The sequence below is a fragment of the Macaca thibetana genome, chromosome 19, assembly GCF_024542745.1.
Source record: "Macaca thibetana thibetana isolate TM-01 chromosome 19, ASM2454274v1, whole genome shotgun sequence".
Taxonomy (NCBI): Eukaryota; Metazoa; Chordata; class Mammalia; order Primates; family Cercopithecidae; genus Macaca; species Macaca thibetana.
The window spans coordinates 11,266,551-11,285,491 of record NC_065596.1 but is presented as its reverse complement, the minus strand read 5'-3'; the positions used below and the strand labels follow the sequence as shown (position 1 = coordinate 11,285,491).

Genomic DNA, 18,941 nt, shown 5'->3' with positions numbered 1-18,941 from the left:
AAAAGTGGGAGGCGTGGGTTTTGACTTCCCGAAGAAGCGTGTTTGTTTCCAATTTGGTACCTGGGAGACCAGGTGCAAGGGGACCTGGGCGCTCCCCTCCCCCTCCCCCCAGCGTGTCGGCCATAATGGAGTCTCAAAACACGAAGACACTCATCAGAAAGGACGGACACAGTGTGCTGCTTAGAATCAAGGGATGATCATGATCAGTTTACTCGAGAAAAGAAAAAAAAGAATCAAAAACAAAAAAGAAGAGAAACGTTGGAAAAAGAGAGTCGGCCGGGTGTTTCTGGTCAGCACTAAAAAAAAGAAGAAGAAGAAGAAAAAAAAAACCCAGTGCCCGGACATTGGTGGTCGGCAAGGGTAGTCTACCTTGTAAGCCACTCTGGCCGGACACTTCTTCCCCAGACCCAGGGGCGGAGACATGTGTCTCAGCATCTGATACATGTCCAGGTAAGGCATGCGGCCCCTGGCAGCACCGAAAACGGAAAAAAAAAAAAAAAAAAAAAAAAAAAAAAAAAAAAAAAAAAAGGTGGGGGGAATGGGAACAGAGAACCAAAGGAAGAGGGGTGGGGAGGAACAGAAGAAAACAGAAATCCACACGAGCCGAAAAAATAGAGAGAGAAAGATGCAGAGAATGATAAAATAGGTATTTCAAATCAATGGAAAAGAGGAGGAAAAAAAATGGAAGAAAAGGTCATTAAAAAAAGATTACTTCACTGCTCGGGAGCAGGGAGAGAGAGAGAAAAGAGAAAAGTCAGATTCAGCTTGGGCTCTGAGCTACAGTTCTGGAGGGATGCAGAGGGCAGTGGGGGATTCTCACTTTGGAAGACTTAGAGCCATGCTTTTGTTCATTGCCTTTTTTTTTTTTTTTTTTTTTTTTTTAAAGAGACAGGGTCACTCTCTGTCGCCTGGGTTGGAGTGCAGTGATGTGATCATAGTTCACTGCAGCCTCCACCTCCTGGGCTCAAGCAATCCTTCTGCCTCAGCCTCCCAAGTAGCTGGGACTACAGGCATGTGCCACAGTGCCCGGCTAATTTTTTATAGAGAAGGGGGTTCTTGCTATGTTGCCCAGGCTGGTCTCAAACTCCTGGGCTCAAGCGATCCTCCAGCTTTGGCCTCCCAAAGTGCTGAGATTACAGGCATGAGCCACCGCGCCCGGCCGTCACTGTCATTTCTAAAGTTGGGTCACATTCTCTGGTTTGGCTGAGGCTGGTCTCTGAGGGGGCCTAGGTGGGGAGGAGGGGCCGGTGCCAGGGAGGGGAGGAGGGCTAGGGGCTTTGAGAGGTGAGGGGTGGAGGGGGAGAGAGTGGAGGTGATGGTTGGGGGAGAAATGCAAAGTTACAATCCCCCAGGGGATGTGTCTGATTCGGGGTGCCGTGGAGACCCCAGGATGGGCAGCTTCAGCTAAGAGCAAGCAAAGATGGCTGAAGGCTGAAGGGAAGGAGGAAATATGTTCCATGCTTTATCGAGTCTACATGACTGCATTCTGTTGGCTAAGAGAGTTTTCTAGTTTAATGCGAGAGAGAGAGATGGCTCTGTTTTTTAGATATATATATATATATATATATATGAAATATATATATTGAAGAACCCCAAGCCACACTCATTCCATGGATGCTAGCAGGTTTTAGTGGAAGTCAAACCTTGCAAGCAACCCTATGAGGACATTTCTTGCCTAAGCCGAGAGGGGGAGATATTACTCGCAATAAACTGTACATATCCTTATAATGAATCCGACCGCTGAAAGGAGAAGAAAGGGGGTTAGTGCAGGCAGTGGGTTCACACGGGCTCCCTGGGCACACGGCGAGGTCATGATGCCCGAGGCTGGGGTCTCCCTGGCTTGAAGGAGTGGGAGAGACTTGGGACACGTGAAGGTCCCCAGTACATTCCCAGACACTGGGGAGACCCAGGGGTGGAGGATTTCAGTCGGGGTGTGCCAGGAGCTCTGGACTGCAGGGCACCTCCCCCGGGGTTCTCTCTGCATCTGCCTCCTCCACAATCTACATGGGCTACAGGGGTGGGGGGGCTTGTGGAATAGAGGACTTGGGGACAGCATCCAACTGCTGTGACCTAAAATCAAAAGAAGAAGAGTTAGGAACCAGCCAAAGCCCAGCCCCAGACCCATGGCTCTCCACAGCCTCTTGGTCTCGTGGAAGACTTGTTTGAGGCTATGGGAACAGCCAAGACCACCTCCTGCCCAGCTTCCTCGTGGGGGCCTCCTCTCTGGTGCTGAAGCCACAGGAAGACGGGGCTTAGGCTGCTGAGGGCCCCCCAGTAATGCTTCTTCAGGCCCCAAGCCCAGGCTGAACTAAATCCTCAGTGGCTGGTGGGCTCCAGGTATTCGGATAAAGCCTGAGTGAGCTTCCAGGCTTGCTGTTGGGTGAGCGCTCAAAACACGCGCACAAGGTGGCACCTACCCCCTGAAACCATTGCCCGTCAGTGGAGAGGGACCCCTCTGGTGTCCACCCAGCTGGGAGCACCCGCTCCCTCTGTGGCCACAAAGATTCAAGGGCCCCTGAGGCTCTGTGTCCTCCCCTGGCCTGTATGTCCTCTCACTCCAAGGTTCACAGGTCCCAGTGGGAGCTGAGTTCTGCCACTCTGATGTTGCTGCTAATCCTGTCTGCCAAGGGCAAGCCAGCCCTCCTCCCCACACTCTCAAGAGAACTGAGGCTGGGACGCTGTTGGTTTTCTCCCTGGAGCCTGGCTAATGCGTCCTCACCATCTGGAGACTTCGCAGTGAGAGACAAGAGAGACTCGTAGGAGGAGAGGGCTCTTCAGGACACCTCGTGGTTGACGTCCTCCCTCATTTCCCAGAAAGCCCAGGGTCTGGGCAGGGTCGGCACCCTACACGTTTAATGTGGGGTATGCAAGGGCGATGATTCTTATATCTTCGCTCCTGACGGAACCTGTGAGATCCTGCTAGGACCCCAGGAGCTCAGTGCTCCAGGGTCTAGGGCCTGACCTAACCTGCGTTCCAGTTCCAGGGAGAGGCGAGTATTGTGGCTGGAGGATTCGGGCTGAATTCTTACCAAGCTGCGGGGTCATACTCGGCCCAGACACGCACGTACTCATCCAGGTGGTGGGGACCCAGGATGGAGGAGTCTCGGGTGAGGTACTCGAAGTTGTCCATGATGACGGCGACAAAGAGATTCAGCATCTGTGGGGATCCCGGGGACCAAGAGAGAGTGGAGGCAGAGACCGAGGGAATGAAGGGGTGAGTGAGAAGGATACGGACAGACAGACAGACAGACCCAAAGACATGTACACAGAGACCCAGATGGAGAGAGGGATAGAGAGAAGATGGGGAAAAGAAATGAGACAGAGATCGGGGGACAGAGAGGTGATGCTCACTCACACAAGGAGGTCCAGTGAAAGGGAGATCAAGTGGAGAGATGGGGGAGAGGAAGAGAGAGACACAGAGAGATGGAGAGAGAGAGATACAAACAGACAAAGACTGGCCGGGCGCAGTGGCTCACGCCTATAATCCCAGCACTTTGGGAGGCCGAGGTGGGCGGATCACTTAAGGTCAGGAGTTCGAGACCAGCCTGGCCAACATGGTGAAACCCTGTCTCTACTAAAAACACAAAAATTAGCTGGGTATGGTGGCATGTGCACCTGTAATCTCAACTACTCGGGAGGTTGAAACTGAACAATCGCTTGAACCTGGGAGGTGGAGGCTGCAGTGAGCTGAGATCTCGCCGCTACACTTCAGCCTGGGCAACAGAGCGAGACTCCATTTCAAAGAAAAAGAAAAAAAAAAACAGAGACAAAGACCAAGAATGATGGAAAGAGACAGAGTCAGTGAGAAGGAGGGGAAGCTTCTGAAATGGGGACTAACACCAAGAGAACTACCCTGACCCCAACTCCTCCCACATCTGCCCCCAACAAGGCCAAAGTGAGATATTTCTTTCCCACCAATCTTTTTTTTTTGAGACAGGATCTCATTCTGTCGCCCCGGCTGGAATGCAGTGGTATGATCATGGCTCACTGCAGCCTCAACCTCCAGAGCTCAAGTGATCCTCCCACCTCAGCCTCCTGAGTAGCTGGGATTGTAGGTGTGCAGCACCACATGTGCAGCTAATTCAATTTTTTTTTTTTTTTTTTTAAGAGATGGGTTTCACACCACGCTGCCCAGGCTGGTCTTGTACTCCTGGGCTCAAGTGACCCTCCCACCTCGGCCTCTCAAAGTGTTGGGATTACAGGCGTCAGCCACTACGCCCAGCTGAAATGTTTCAGTGGGTCTCAGATGGGGGAATTCTGTCCCCCACTCCCACTCCCACCCCCTGGGGCATTTGGCAATGTCCGGAGACATTTTTGGTTGTCCCAACAGGAGGAAGGGGTGGCGTGTGTTGCTAGCATCTGGTCGGGAGAGGACAGGTATGCTGCTATACAATACAGTGCACGGCATGGCCTCACCCCAAAGAATCAGCTACCCCCAAATGTCGACAGTGTTGAATGTGAGATGCTCAGGGTCACCTGATCCCAGGCTGGTTCAGAGAAGCCTTGGAGTGAACTAGCCTTCTACACAGCCACATTCTAGAGAAAGCCACTCCCCTGAAAGGAAGCCAGGCTTAGGGAGTCCAGCCGGCCCTCACAGGGTCCACAGACTCACCAGAAATGAGCAGAGGAAGATGAAGGAAACGAAGTAAAAATAAGCGAACTCGTTGCCACACTCTCGAGTCAGGATGCCAGAGTTCTTATCACACGGCTTCCCACTGAGGCAGGAAAGCATGATGTTGTGCCAAGCTTCCCCGGTGGCACTCCTGAGGACAGGGAGAAATCAGAGACTCGGGCACCCAGCCCTGACTGGGCACCAGCGCCTCCCTGGGAGGTGGCGCATACACGTCAAGCACTTGGGCTCTGGAGCTGGCCAGGCAAGTCCCAGGTGGACCATCTCCTTTTACTGGGAGCTGAGGGAAGGGAATTCACATTCTTGACTGTGCATTGAAGTCCACAGAGAGCTTTGAAAAAATACCAATGCCCGTGCCCCTTTCCAGCAGACTTGGATTCAATTGGTCTACAGTGGGATTTGAGGACACTGATATGCTTTTTTATTTTCTTTTCCTTCTCTCTCCCTCTCCCCCTCTCCTGCCATCCCCTGCCCCCCCATCCCTTTTTGATAGGGTCTTGCTCTGTTACCCAGGCTGGAGTACAGCGGCACAATCATTGCTCACTGCAACCTCAACTTCCCAGGCTCAGGCGATCCTCCACCTCGGCCTCTTGAGTAGCTGGGACTACAGACACATATCACCACTCCTGGCTAATTTTTAAACTTTTTTTTTGTAGAGATAGGGTCTCACTGCATTGCTCAGGCTGGTCACTGGTATGTTTTAAAAGCTCCCCTCTTGGCTGGGCGCGGTGGCTCAAGCCTGTAATCCCAGCACTTTGGGAGGCTGAGGTGGGCGGATCACGAGGTCAGGAGATCGAGACCATCCTGGCTAACATGGTGAAACCCCGTCTCTATTAAAAATACAAAAAATTTGCTGGGCGTGGTGGCACTCGCCTGTAGTCTCAGCTACTTGGGAGGCTGAGGCAGGAGAATCGCTTGAACCCAGGAGGCGGAGGTTACAGTGAGCTGAGATCGCGCCACTGTGCTCCAGTCTGGGTGACAAAGAAGGAGGGTCCATCTCAAAAAAAAAAAAAAAAAGCTCCCCTCAGGCTGGGCGCAGTGGCTCATGCCTGTAATCCCAGCACTTTGGGAGGCTGGGGTGCGCGGATCACCTGAGGTCAGGAATTCGAGAGAACGGCCTGGCCAACATGGTGAAACCTCGTCTCTACTAAAAATACAAAAATTAGCCAGGCGTGGTGACGGGAACCTATAATCTCAGCTACTCAGAAGGCTGAGGCAGGAGAATCGCTTGAACCCAGGAGGCACAGGTTGTGCTGAGCTGAGATCACACCACTGCACTCCAGCCTGGGCAACGAGAGCGAAACTCTGTCTCAGAGAAAAACGAAAACAAAAAAAGCTCCCCTCCATCCAGGTGACAGTCATCTCATACTATATTCTCCCTGGATCACTCTGTTCTAGGTATGCTGGGCTCCTCACAGTCCTCAAACATGCCAGCCACACTCCTGCCTCAGGGCCTTTACACAAGCAGTCCCCTGGGCTTGGACTGCCCTTCCCCATATACCCACTGGCTCCCTCCCTTGCCAATTTCTCTCAAATGTCACACTTTCAGAGAGGCATAACCTGCCGGCCCTCTATTCTTTCTCTGTTGTTAGATTAAAAACATCATTATTATTTATTATTAATATTTTTTACTGTGGCAAAATACACACAGCATGAAGTTTATCAACTTAACCATTTTGAAGTGTACAATTCAGTGGCATTAAGTAAACTCACGTTATCATGCAACTATCACCACTATAACTTTTTTTAAAAATTAAAAATATATATTTTTGTTTTTAGAGACAGAGTCTCGCTCTGTTGCCCAGGCTGGAGTGCAGTGGAACAATCATAGCTTACTGTAGCCTGGAACTCCTGGGTTCGAGCAATCCTCCCGCCTCAGACCCCCCAGTAGCTGGGACTACAGGTGTGTGCCACTATGCCCAGTTAATTAAAAAAATTTTTTTTTGTAGATACGAGGTCTCACTATGTTGCTCAGGCTGGTCTCAAACTCCTGGGCTAAAGTGATCCTCCCACCTTGGCCTCTCAAAATGCTAGGATTGCAGGCATGAGTCACTGCACCCGGCCCTATTCCCCTTTATTCTTGAAATTTGTCTTTTTCCAGCATTCTCTATAATTTGTTTCCTGATTATTCGTCTTCCCCATGGGGATGTTAGCTCCCAAAGTGCTTAAAATGTCTCTTTTCTCTATTTCCTGGTGCATTCTCATTTTTCAGCAGTTCCTGGCATGCTGTAGGTGCTCAATAAACCTCCGCTGAACAAATGAAGGAACTTTGTGTGTAGCCAAGATGACGAACCAAATAATCAAGCCTCATGGTCTGTAAGCCTATTTTCTCATCGTCAGATAGGGGTGCCAAGAATCCCTTCCTCACAAGGTAATCAGGAAGATTCAGAGATAATGCCTGGAAAATGACCTTCATGATTATGTCCCAGGGCCCTCCGCTTCTGCCCTGCTAGGATTCCTGGGCCCCTAAACGCCCATTTCCAGCCTCACGGGAAAAGAAGGATAAGAGCACATCCGGCCACCCCTACACCAGAAAAGGAGGGCACGCCCCCTACCGGAAGAGAAGGAGGAGGGCACGCCCCCTACCGGAAAAGAAGGGTGAGGGCACGCCTCTGCCAGAAGAGAAGGAGGAGGGCACGTCTTCCATTGGAAGAGGAGGGCACATCCCCTATGGGAACAGAAGGATGAAGGACGCACCCCACCCCACGGGAACATAATTATCAGAGCAGGCCCCCTTCTCACCGGAAGAGAAGCATGAGGGCCTGGAAGAAGGTCCGGAAGTTATTGTGCTCAGTGATTTGGAACTCATCTTCATCACTGTCCTCATCCTCCACGTCGATGCCGATGTTACCAAACACCTGCGAAATTGGAGGGTGACGACCAGGGGCTGCCATTCCTCCAGTGGCTTCTGGGATACCCAGCTCAACCTCCATGGCTGCTTCTGTGGACCAGGCTCCTCTGACCCACCCCTTTCTAAGGATGGCTGCCCTCCTTGGGCCTTGGGAGGCTCTGGGAATTTTAGGGGTGTGGCACTCACCTGCATCCCGATGATGGCATAGATGAAGAAGAGCATGGCGATCAGCAGACAGACATAAGGCAGGGCCTGGTGGGAAAAAAGGCAATGAAGAAGAGTGCTGAGAGTCCCTCAGCCACACTGTCTTCCTCCCTTGTCCCAGTGCTCTGCCCCACTGGGTTGGGTGGCCACATGCTGTGCCAGAGTCCTGCCAGGGCAGGTGGCCATCTCTGGAGGCTCTAGGATGAGGCCCTTACAGCTCTGAAGACACACCAGGGGCAGGAAGTTCGACAAGAGCCCTGGAGATAACAGATTCTCTGCATGACTACATCACAGAGGCACTTCCAATCTGACTTCTACATTCAGCCAGAGCAAGGGGGTCACCCCCGCATCCCTGGGCCAGCAGTGGGGACGAGGACTCACCTTGAAGGACTGCACAAAGGTCCAGAGAAGAATGCGGATGGTGTAACCCTGACGGAGAAGTTTGATGAGCCGGGCAGCTCGGAAGAGGCGGAGAAAGCTCAGGTTGATGAAGTTATTCTGGGGAGATGGAGGAAAAGGGGTGACCATCCACCCACCCCAAAGGGCTCAGAGCTGTCACCACTCACAGAGGCCCCTACATGAAGCCAACCAACAGGAAAAAAGCAAGCCAGACCCCAAATAAGGAGGGAGAGAGAAAGCACTATTAATGCAATGATGCGGAGGAAAAACTCGAAAAAGGAATAATGTTGGGAGAGAGAGGGTGGGAGGGAGGAAAAGGCATCAACTCAAAAGCATAAGCCCTCCCTGCCAGCCCCACCCGCAACAGGGAAAATGAAAGAAAAAGGAAGAGGGAAAAAGGAACGGGGATGGGGAAGAAATAACAAAAGAACAAGAAAAAGAAAATATATCCGAATCATCCAATCAGGAAAAAAATCGAGATGGTTTTTGTTTCTCCCAACAACCAAATGCACTGAGACGAAAGGACACAAGCCGGTCAAGTTGCGGAATCTATCACACGTGTACGATGCACAAACACCAGGGCGGGGGTGGGGGTGGAGGTCGCCAGCACGCTCAGGCCTGGTGGACATGTGCGGGTTCCGAGGGCATGTTACGCTCCGGGCCAGAAATGCATCTGTCACGGGACTCACCGGGCACCCTGCCCTGCCCTGCCCTGCCGAGCTGCCCACCCGCTCCTGCCCGCCCTGACCTCACCCCACGGCCAAGAGGAGCAGCGGCTCGAGCCAATTGGGAGAAGCGGAAGAGCATCTTTTCTTACCCCCTTGGCGAGCGGGAATGGGGAGGACGGGAGGGAGCTGGGACTGTTCGGCTGCAGGGTGAGTCCTCGCTGCCCGCTGAGTCGGAGAAGATGCATTTGGGGCCCTTTTCCCCCCTCTCAGGGATGGCTTCTCAGCTTCTGGGGCTGGGTGGAGTAGCACGGGACCAGGCCTGCAGGAAGCAGGAAGCACTCAGCTCCCATGGGTGGGTGAGCTCAGAAATCAGCCCGGGCCCACCAAGGGGCGGGTGCTGGGGGCTGGGAGGTGGGGCCATCCCTGCCCCCAGGACCTCCCTGGGTGGCCACTGCCTCTGCTCAAAAACCCCCTGTCTAGTCACTGCCTCTGCCTCCTCCCACCCAAGCTAGAAGAACCAGGGGGCCAGAGAGTTGGGGAGTCAGGGAGGAGACCAGCTGGAGATGGTGAACATGGACTGCCAGTGTTAAGTGGCCATTGTGGGGCTTCAAGGGACCTTGGTGGGGTGGGGGTTGGAGTCTCGAAGTCAGGAGTGGGTCAAATCTAGCTAGTAAAACTGTTGTGTTGCGCCGGAGCAGTGTTTTTTCATTTGTCCTTGTTTTTAATTAAAAATTATTGCCATTGTTTAAAAATCAAGAGATTTTGCCCACCAATCTGACTTCCTGGCAACCCCAGGCCTGCTGCGATTGCTCCCTGAAAGCAGGCCACATGCTCTCCAGTTTTCCAAGGTCCGCAGGTTCTAGAAATGGCACTTGCTTTCCTGGTTGACTGGTGTCTGCTTGGCCCCCAGAGGCATTTGAGTTTGAGACCCCAGCCTCAGGCAGACATGGAAACCCTCCTTCGCTGGCCAGTACCCAGCAGGGTGAAGGCAGGAGGAGCAGAGGGTCTCTCTACACTAAGGAAGGGGCTTAATGAGACTTGTTCTATGGGATTTGTAGGATTTGCTACAGGCCATGTAGCAAGATTTAACTTGGTCTAACCTTTACCCCCCAAATGGCACAGGGTGACCATATAGTCACAGCCTCCCTCTCGGTTTCAAAAGTGTCCTAGTTTGGGTGATGAATTACGAGGGCATCCTACTTGGTGGCTTCCAGAAGGCTTTCTGGCTGCCAGATCTGTGTCTTGTGCTAGCTTTGGCCTGGAAGCTGAGAGGCAAGGACTGGAGTTCAAGGAATTTCTGAGGCTGGCAACAGGCCTCTGGGTTTGCTGGCAATGTCTAGGATGCTCTCTGGGACACAATCAGTGCGTCCTTAGGCCTCTAGGATGGAGAAGGGGGCTGGGGGATCCTACCCTGACCACACTGGGCTCAACTGCTGTGAGAATGTCTCCAGTGCCTCGAAAAAGCCCCCAAACCCAGCTTGGCTAACAGAGTCACTCTCTGTGCCCTGCTGCCCTGACCCCCATCCCTGCCTGGCCACCCAGCTCCACCTGGGGATGGGGCTGATGGCTCAGGTATCCCCAGCCCCCTCCCTTTCAACCCCAGAGTACAAGCCATCCCTTTCATGGGGCGGATCATAACATGTGAACTCGGCCAGGCATGCGAAGGCAGGCGGACCCTGGAAGCAGCCTCAGGAGCGGGGTTTAGGGGAGAGCAGGGGAAGCTTGCAACCATGCAAAAAAGCCAGGGATCTGGCAGGGATATGCATGCAGAAAACGTGCTTCCCTTCTTGGAGTCAAGTCGGGGAGGAGACACACGAGGGAGGTAGGGGTGGAGACGGGAAGGGTTTGGGGCAGTGGGGGAAGGGTACTAGGCTGCCCTCACCCACCCTCCACCTCTTCCTGCATCTGTACCAAGTCTTTCCACTGCCCCCAGAACTTCTGACAAGTTCCCTCTTCCTGCCTTCCACATTTCAATCCACAGCCTGGGAGATGCAGCTTCCTCTCCTCAACACCTCCCCTGAATTTCCTGGCTAGAATGTGATGGGGGTGGGACACAGCCCCTGGAAGGCATGAGGACGGGTCTTGTCTTTTCCAGTGCTGTGCTCAGGTGTCCCTCAAGTGCTCAGAAGGATATGGAGACCACCCACCTAAGGGCTCCAGAAAAGTCCTACTACTTGTAGACCTCAGCTCCAAGCTCCAGCCCCCACAACACCTGCCTATCTGACTTATTTCAGGCTGTCCTAACGGCACCTCAAACTTGCTATGCCCACACCTATTCTCTTCCCCCAACCGGGCCCTTTCCTGGCACTCGCTCACCTCTATCGCCCAGTTTTTTTTTTTTTTTTTCCTAAAGACAGAGTCTCACTCTGTTGCCCAGGCTGGAGTGCAATGGCACGACCTCGGGTCACTGCAACCTCTGCCTCCCGGGTTTAAGTGATTCTCCTGCCTCAGCCTCCCGAGGAGCTGGGATTACAGGTGCCTGCCACCACGCCTGGCTAATTTTTGTATTTTTTAGTAGAGATGGGGTTTCACCATGTTGGTCAGGCTGGTCTCGAACTCCTGAACTCAGGTGATCCTCCTGCCTCGGCCTCCCAAAGTGCTGGGATTAGAGGCTTGAGTCACGACGCCCAGCCTGTCTCCCAGTTTTAAGCCAGACCCGACTGCTCACAGGCACCTCATCCCCTCAGTTCAGTTCTGATCTTTCCCTGGGTCCTGCAGAGATCCGTCTGAGAGGGACACCATCCCGCTGTACTCTCTCCTCCACTGTCATCTCTTGCTGTGATTCCTGGTGCCCACCTCCAGCCCAGCCTCCTGTCAAGCTGTTCCCTGCCCTGCAACCAGAGTGAGCTTGTCTAGTCACACCTCCTTTCACGCCTCCCCTGCTTCCTATCCTCCCAGGCCTTTCCTGGTGCTTAGGAGAAAGCCCAAATTCCACAATATAGCCCCACCCTCCCCAGCCCCGGGTCCTGTCCCCTGCTGTCTTCTTTGGCTATCTCCAGGCCAGCCTTTCTCTGCTGTCTTTGCATCAGCTACACCTCCTCGCTTGCAGATCCTGACCTCCCACAGGCTCCGTCCAGGCTGTCCTGGGCCTGGAATGCTCTGTGCATCTCTGTCTGCCTTGTTAATATTGCTCATCCTTCAGCTCGCAGTGCAGGTATAATTTTAAGTGGAGTCAAGGTGTTATTTGACCGATGCCTGCCTCCCCCACCTGACTGTATGTGGTGAGAGGGGACAGTAATGGTGTCTGTTTCGGCCCATAATTCCATCTGTGGCACCAAATAGGGGCTCATTAAATGTTTGGTAGGTGAGTGCATGTGTACTGCCAGCAGGAAACGGATCCCAAGGCAAAGATGCCATTGGGGCCTCCCTCTAAGGGCCTCATTGGTGAGTAGGGGAGGGGCAGAGGCAGTTGAGATTTAACAGAACGAGGGGTGTGCAAGGGGCTGAGAAGTGGGGGAGGGAGAGAGATGTGTGCAGTATGTACTGGAGTGGGGGTACAGGGTGGGTAGATGTAGCAGTGAGGGCCAGTGTGTGTGTGTGCATGCATGCATGACTGTGTGTGGGAGACACAGAGACAGGGACAGTGAATGAGAATTAGAGGCCAGGTGCAGTGGCTCACACCTGTAATCCCAACACTTTGGGAGGCTGAGACAGGTGGATCACTTGAGGTCAGGAGTTCGAGACCAGCCTGGCCAAACATGGTGAAATCCTGTCTCTACTAAAAATACAAAAAGTGGCCTGGTGTGGTGGCACATGCCTGTAATCCCAGGTACTCAGGAGGTCGAGGCATGATAATTACTTGAAACTGGGAGGCGGAGGTTGCAGTTAGCTGAGATTGTGCCACTGCACGCCAGCCTGGGTGACAGAGCGAGACTCTGCCTAAAAAACAAACAAACAAAAAGAAGTGAGAGAGAGAGAATTAGAGAATGAGCAAGAAAAAGAAGAGGTCATGACTACGCGTGGTGTCTGTACATGCAGTGACTGTGTGTGCATAGTGACTGCGTGTTGTGTGGTTCAGGGTGCACAGATTGTGTGTGCAGTGTATGGATACATAGTGACTGTGTGTGCATAGACTGCACAGTGACTGTGTGCTCAGTGACTGTGTGTGCAGTGACTGTGTGCACAGTGACTGTGTGTGTGCATAGTGACTGTGTGTGCATAGTGACTGTGCCTGCAGTGACTGTGTGCATAGCGACTGTGTGTTCAGTGTGTGGTGCACAGACTGTGTGTGCAGTGTGACTGCAGTGACTGTGTGTGCATATTGACTGTGTGTGCAGTGACTGTGTATAGTGACAGTGCAGTGTGTGTGCATACTGACTGTGCATGCAGTGACTGTGCAGTGACTGTGTGTGCATAGTGACTGGATGTGCAGTGTATGTGTGCATACTGTGTCTGCAGTGTGTGTGCATAGTGACTGTGTGCAGTGACAGTGTACACAGTGACTGTGTGCAGTGACAGTGTACACAGTGACTGTGTGTGCATAGTGATGATGTGTGCATAGTGATTGTGTGCAGTGACTGTATGCATAGTGACTGTATGCACAGTGACTGGTGCATAGTGACTGTGTGTGTGCAGTGACTGTGTGCAGTGTCTGTGCAGTATCTGTGCATGCACAATGACTTTATGTGCACAGTAACTGTGTGTGCAGTGACTGTGCACAGTGACTGTGCATAATGACTGTGTGTGTGGTGTGAGTGCATAGTGACTGTGTGTGCAGTGTCTGTGTGCGGTGACTGTGCACAGTGACTGTGTGCACAATGTCAGTGTGCAGTGTGTGTGCACAGTGACTGTGTGTGCATAGTGACTGTGTGCTCAGTGACTGTGTGTGCATAGTGACTGTGTGTTTGGTGTGTGCATAGTGACTGTGTGTGCAGTGTCTGTGTGCAGTGAATGTGTGTGCAGTGCCTGTGTGCACACAGACTGTATGTGTGCATAGTGACTGCACAGTGACTCTGTGCAGTGACTGTGTGTGCACAGTGATAATGTGCACGCAGTGTCTGTGTGTGCATAGTGACTGTGTGTGTGCAGTGACTGTGTGTGCAGTGTCTGTGTGCTGTGACTGTGTGCTGTGACTGTGTGCACAGTGACTGTGTGTGCAGTGTCTGTGTGCAGTGATTGTGTGCCCAGTGACTGTGTGTGCATAGTGACTGTGTGCACAGTGACATGTGCACAGTGACTGTGTGTGCAGTGTCTGTGTGCAGTGGTTGTGTGCAGTGAATGTGTGCAGTTCTGTGTGCAGTGACTGTGTGTGTGCAGTGACTGTGTGCACAGTGTGTGTATAGTGACTGTGTGTGCAGTGTCTGTGTGTGTGGTGACCGTGTGCAGTGACTGTGTGTACGCAGTGACTGTGTGTGCATAGTGTCTGTGTGTGTACAGTGACTGTGTGTGCAGTGATTGTGTGCCCAGTGACTGTGTGTGCATAGTGACTGTGTGTGCAGTGATGTGCACAGTGACTGTGTGTGCAGTGTCTGTGTGCAGTGATTGTGTGCAGTGACTGTGTGTGCAGTGACTGTGTGCAGTTCTGTGTGTACGCAGTGACTGTGTGCACAGTGACTGTGTGCACAGTGTGTGTATAGTGACTGTGTGTGCAGTGATTGTGTGTACGTGGTGACTGTGTGTGTACAGTGACTGTGTGTGCAGTGTCTGTGCAGTGACTGTGTGCGTGCATAGTGACTGTGTGTGCAGTGTCTGTGTGCAGTGATTGTGTGCAGTGTCTGCAGTGACTGTGTGCAGTGACTGTGTGCAGTGACTGCAGTGTCTGTGTGCAGTGACTGTGTGCAGTGACTGTGTGCAGTGACTGTGTGCAGTGACTGTGTGCAGTGTGTGCACAGTGACTGTGTGCAGTGTCTGTGTGTATGCAGTGACTGTGTGCAGTGTCTGTGTGTATGCAGTGACTGTGTGTGCAGTGTCTGTGTGTATGCAGTGACTGTGTGTGCAGTGTCTGTGTGTATGCAGTGACTGTGTGTGCAGTGTCTGTGTGTATGCAGTGACTGTGTGTGCAGTGTCTGTGTGCAGTGACTGTGTGTGCAGTGTCTGTGTGTGCGGTGATTGTGTGCAGTGACTGTGTGTGTGCAGTGACTGTGTGTGTGCAGTGACTGTGTGCACAGTGTGTGCATAGTGACTGTGTGCAGTGACTGTGTGTATGCAGTGACTGTGTGTGCAGTGTCTGTGTGTGCGGTGATTGTGTGCAGTGACTGTGTGTGTGCAATGACTGTGTGACTGTGTACGCACATGCAGTTCAAGGCTCCAGGAGAGGGCCTCAGTGGGCCGGCCCCACATGAAGCTACCAGATCTGAGTCTGGTGCTTCTGAGTTCCTCTGCCTGAGAATCTTTGCCGGCACACTGCCTGGCCTTCATGTCTCCTTTATCAGACTTGGAGAGTCAAGACTCTGCTGGTCAAGGCCAAAGATCTTGTGGGCTTGAGATGGAGGTTTGGGGACAGCAGGATGGAGAGAGCTGGAGGAGCAAGAAGACAGTTGGCAGTTTTCCTGGGGCCTGGGGTCCATGGAGCTGAACGGGGGACAGGAGAGGTGAGAGGTGGCTGGGAGTGGATTTGCCTCCATTGTCTCTGAGTGTACAGGATGTGTGTGCGGGATGGGGCGAGAGACAGAGGTGCTGCGCTGGGAAAACCCATCCCTTTCTCTGCAAAAGATGCAAACCACCCAAAACAGAAAACCCCCATTCAGAACCTGATAAAAAAACAGCCAGAGTCTGCAGGAAGTGGGAGGCACAGGGGCTGGGGGCGGGAGGACAGACAGACAGACAGAGGGGAGCAGAGGGGTGGGGAGAGCGTCAGGCATCCCACGTTGGAGAGGCGGGGTGTGGCATGCAATGCCGATGCGAGGAGATGCGTTCACAGTTAATGTAAGGCATTTAGACTTCAGAAAGAAGTAAGACCAACCGGATTCTAGATGCAGATGTTGAAGATGAGGGGGAGCGGGCGGGCGGGGGCAGTTGGGGAGGCGTGTTCAGCATTTTTTAGGTTGATTTGTAACCAGTGCCAAAAAACCAATGGGTTTCGGTTCCCGGGCGGGGAGTGGGGGTGGTGGTGGCGGTGGGTTGGGAGATAAGTCATTGGTGTATGAACACACAGACCATGTCATGGATGAACAAATGAATTTCATAGTGCATTTTGATTGGATGAGTTTTTCAGACGGCGTTGCGCCAATATACAGTTTTAAGAGCAGGCATGAAAAGAGACAAGACAAGAAACACAGTCATTATCCATTGCACACAGGGCAAACCCACGTCACCCCAGCCACTTGGGGGCGGCAGCTGAGGCAGCACTGGTTAGTACTGCCGCATGCCCTCTGCCCCCTAAACCCCAGGGACCTGCCCTCCCAAGAATCTGGCATTTCCTGTCTCAGCCTGGCCAAGCCCTGGCCTCAGAATTAGTGGGCTTACCTGGGAGGCAGAAAGGGGCAACTGAAACCTCCTTGCCCACCAGGACATGCTTCTCCCTACTCGAGGTTGGGACTTAATTGTCCTAGAAGCACCCAAACACCCACCCACTATCTTTCCCTCAAATTGATTATAATTCAGGGCTGGCTAACACACACCCATTCACAATAACAACAACAATAGCAATAATAATGACAACCACCATTCTCAAACTCCTGGTTTCCTGGTAGGTTCTGTGCCAAGTGCTTCACGTTGATTTCTTTCTTTCTTTCTTTCTTTTTCTTTCGTTCTTTTTCTTTCTTTTTCTCTTTCTCTTTCTTTTCTTTCTTAATCTTTCTTTTCTTTCTTTCCTTTCTTTTTTCCTTCTTTTCTCTTTCTCTTTCTCTCTTTCTTCTCTCTCTCTCTTTCTTTCTCTTTCTTTTTGTTTTTGAGACAGAGTTTCACTCTGTTGCTCAGGCTGGAGTGCAGTGGCACAATGTTGGCTCACTGCAACCTCTTGCCTCCTGAGAATCAAGTGATTTTCCTGCCTCACTCCTCCTGAGTAGCTGGGATTACAGGCACCTGCCGCCACGCCTGGCTAATTTTTGTATTTTTAGTAGAGACAAGGTTTCACCATGTTGGCCAGGCTGGTCCTGAACTCCTGGCCTCAGGCGATCCACCGGCTTCGGCCTCCCAAAGTGCTGGGATCACAGGCGTGAGCCACCGTGCCCAGCTGAGGGTCAGTTTTCCTGTCTGCGAAATGGGGCAATACCCTCTTTCTCAGGCCTGACCACACCCAGTTCTATTCTCCTGACCTCTCTGCCTGCTCTGAGCATCATATTCAGCTTCCTTCTGGTTTACCTTGGCCAATGGGAGGCTCTGGCAGGAGATAAGGGACGAGGGGAGAGAAAGGTTGGGGTGTTTCTCTCTCATTGCACTCCACCTGCTTTGGCCCTGGTCTCTGTGCCTCCACACTGACAGGACAGGTCCCATTTGGTGGCATCTCCTGGCCTCCTGCTCAGGTTCCTTCCCCACTTCAGCACCTGGGCAGGTAACGGCTCCCTATGGTGGCTGGTCACGGGGCACCTTGCCACCCTTGTGGGTCCCCTTCCCTTCCCTTCCACCAGTGATCTCTGCATTTGGGTGCCTTCAGCTGAACCCTTCGAGGGAATTCTCTTACAGGCCGAGACCGAGACCTCTATCCTGAGCCAATCCACGTAAACCACTTAGCACAGTTCCCTGGCACACAGCAAGGCTGCGATTCTTGTGAGCTATTGTTATTTTTATTGTTATTAAGATGACATTGATATCACCCTTAACCCTTGGCTTTGATGCCTTTTGACCATTGCTTCCCCCTGCAAGGATCTTCTACCCTCCCCTCAATCTCCCGAGGGACCCCGAGCCTGGGCTCACTGGCAGATGGCCAAGGAGAGGGTCTGGGACAGGAACTCTGGGGCCCTGAGTCTTCCAGAAAAGAAGAAGGGCAATGTGTCCTGTGGGGCCACTACAGAGAGGTCCAGAGACCCCCATGTTGAGAGTCCCCCAGGCCTGGGGCTAGAGGAGGGAAGACATCCTGGGTACCCCACTATGGCCCTGGGAGTTGTGTTCCCACTCTGGCCTGAGGGCTGTGGCTCTCTCCTGCCCATGTACCAGGAGCGGGTTGGTTTAAACAAGATTGACTCGAAACTCATTCTTTCTGGGCTCCTGACAAGGGGTGGTGTTTGGGAGCCGGCTCAGCTTCAGGAGCTTTTAAGTGTCTCAGTTCCCTCAATGTACTCATCTGCATTATTCATTCCTAGGCCAGGTTGCAGGGAGGCCCACCCCTCAGTGCTGGCCCTACAGCCAGGCTTTGGTCGCCCCCATCTCCCCATGATGCCCTCTGGAGGGGCTGCCCTTGTCCCCGGGGGCCCCAGTTCTCCCTCTCTGGTCATGGCCAAGTGCTGGCTCAAGCAGCTGTGGCTGTCGGGACCCACTGCTTCTGGAAATGCTCCCCCGCCCCCCACCACCCGCCTTGTCCAGCCCAGAGTCACCCAGAGAGAAGCTGGTGGGAGACTTACCCCAAACTCAGTCACGAGGATATCGGTGATGCTGCCCAGAACAGTCACAAAGTCGAAGATGTTCCAGGCATCGCGGAAATAATTCTAGAATGGGGACCCACAAGACAAGAGATGCCAACAGAGGGCTTGGTTCCCGGCCCCCCTAGGCTGGCCGGGGGCATGTTAGAGGCACAGCTGCCAATCAGCGGAGTGCCCGGGACAGTTGTGGTTGTTCAAAGGGCTGCGGTAAAGGCTGTTCAACATCATCTGCGCTGAGTCTCCCTCCCTGGGAACCCCTGGGGGCCTTCCCATGATTGGCCTGGCCCCAGAGGGGGCCTTCAGTCCCTGCTTCAGCTCCATGGGGGTGGGGCTGCTCTTCAGAGCTGTGGCTTATCTCTCCAGCATTTTTGAGGGCTCCCGAGACCCCAGGGGCTTTATAAATGACATCATCGAGATCCTCATGAAGATCCTGGAGGGAATGGTTATCATCCATTTTCTTTCTTTCTTTTTTTTTTTTTTTTGAGATGGAGTCTCACTCTGTCGCCCAGGCTGGAGTGCAGTGGCACGATCTTGGCTCACTGTAACCTCTGCTTCCTGGGTTCAAGCGATTCTCCTGCCTCAGCCTCCCAAGTAGCTGGGACCACAGGTGCATGCCACCACACCCAGCTAATTTTTTGTATTTTTAGTAGAGACGGCGTTTCATCATGTTGGTCAGGCTGGTCTTGAACTCCTGACCTCAAGTGATCTGCCCACCTCGGCCTTCCAAAGTGTTG

The 18,941-nt window shown here is 52.8% G+C and overlaps 5 protein-coding genes across 11 annotated transcripts in view; 2 read left to right on the top strand and 3 right to left on the bottom strand.

The window, feature by feature from the left end:
• Positions 1-18,941, top strand: part of YJU2B (YJU2 splicing factor homolog B) — a 595,535-nt gene that overhangs the window by 51,981 nt on the left and 524,613 nt on the right. The window lies entirely within an intron of this gene.
• CACNA1A (calcium voltage-gated channel subunit alpha1 A) overlaps positions 1-18,941 on the bottom strand; it is a 307,593-nt gene that overhangs the window by 23,959 nt on the left and 264,693 nt on the right. For 3 of the 6 annotated variants that reach the window (XM_050769983.1, XM_050769982.1, XM_050769977.1), the window contains exons 31-37: positions 18,190-18,273; positions 8,067-8,183; positions 7,668-7,733; positions 7,373-7,488; positions 4,613-4,763; positions 3,030-3,157; positions 1,644-1,740 (exon numbers count right to left, since the gene is read on the bottom strand). In XM_050769983.1, the coding sequence (XP_050625940.1) occupies positions 1,644-1,740; positions 3,030-3,157; positions 4,613-4,763; positions 7,373-7,488; positions 7,668-7,733; positions 8,067-8,183; positions 18,190-18,273 (759 nt within the window). Of the gene's footprint in view, positions 1-369; positions 467-1,643; positions 1,741-3,029; positions 3,158-4,612; positions 4,764-7,372; positions 7,489-7,667; positions 7,734-8,066; positions 8,184-18,189; positions 18,274-18,941 lie in introns of all 6 variants that reach the window. The other 3 variants (XM_050769981.1, XM_050769980.1, XM_050769978.1) reach the window with 1 other exon arrangement.
• The window catches only part of STX10 (syntaxin 10), a 121,616-nt gene that overhangs the window by 84,623 nt on the left and 18,052 nt on the right, over positions 1-18,941 (bottom strand). The window lies entirely within an intron of this gene.
• On the bottom strand, positions 10,259-15,578 carry LOC126942584 (histidine-rich glycoprotein-like). 2 transcript variants are annotated; one of them, XM_050770363.1, is made up of 3 exons: positions 14,333-15,578; positions 13,487-14,273; positions 10,259-12,866 (listed from the first exon to the last, which is right to left on the bottom strand). In XM_050770363.1, exons 1-3 carry the CDS (start codon positions 15,107-15,109, stop codon positions 12,706-12,708), a joined length of 1,725 nt encoding a protein of 574 aa, XP_050626320.1. In that variant the 5' UTR covers positions 15,110-15,578; the 3' UTR covers positions 10,259-12,705. The 2 variants fall into 2 exon arrangements, with proteins under 2 accessions (XP_050626320.1, XP_050626321.1); XM_050770364.1 differs by having other exon boundaries at positions 13,487-15,578.
• The window catches only part of C19H19orf53 (chromosome 19 C19orf53 homolog), a 542,027-nt gene continuing 540,297 nt past the window's right edge, over positions 17,212-18,941 (top strand). The window contains exon 1 of the mRNA XM_050770964.1: positions 17,212-17,215. The gene's annotated coding sequence lies outside the window, so the exon portion shown is untranslated. The remainder of the gene's footprint in view (positions 17,216-18,941) is intronic.

Coding starts and splice junctions, on each gene's coding strand:
- LOC126942584 (XM_050770363.1), bottom strand. CDS start 15,109: ATGAAGGCCAGGCAGTGTGCCGGCAAAGATTCTCAGGCAGAGGAACTC. Junction 14,274..14,332: donor ACACAATCACTGCACACACA/GTCACTATACAC, acceptor GCGTACACACAG/AACTGCACACAGTCACTGCA. Junction 12,867..13,486: donor GCACACAGTCACTGTGCACA/GTCACCGCACAC, acceptor CTGTGCACACAG/TCACTGCACACACAGTCACT.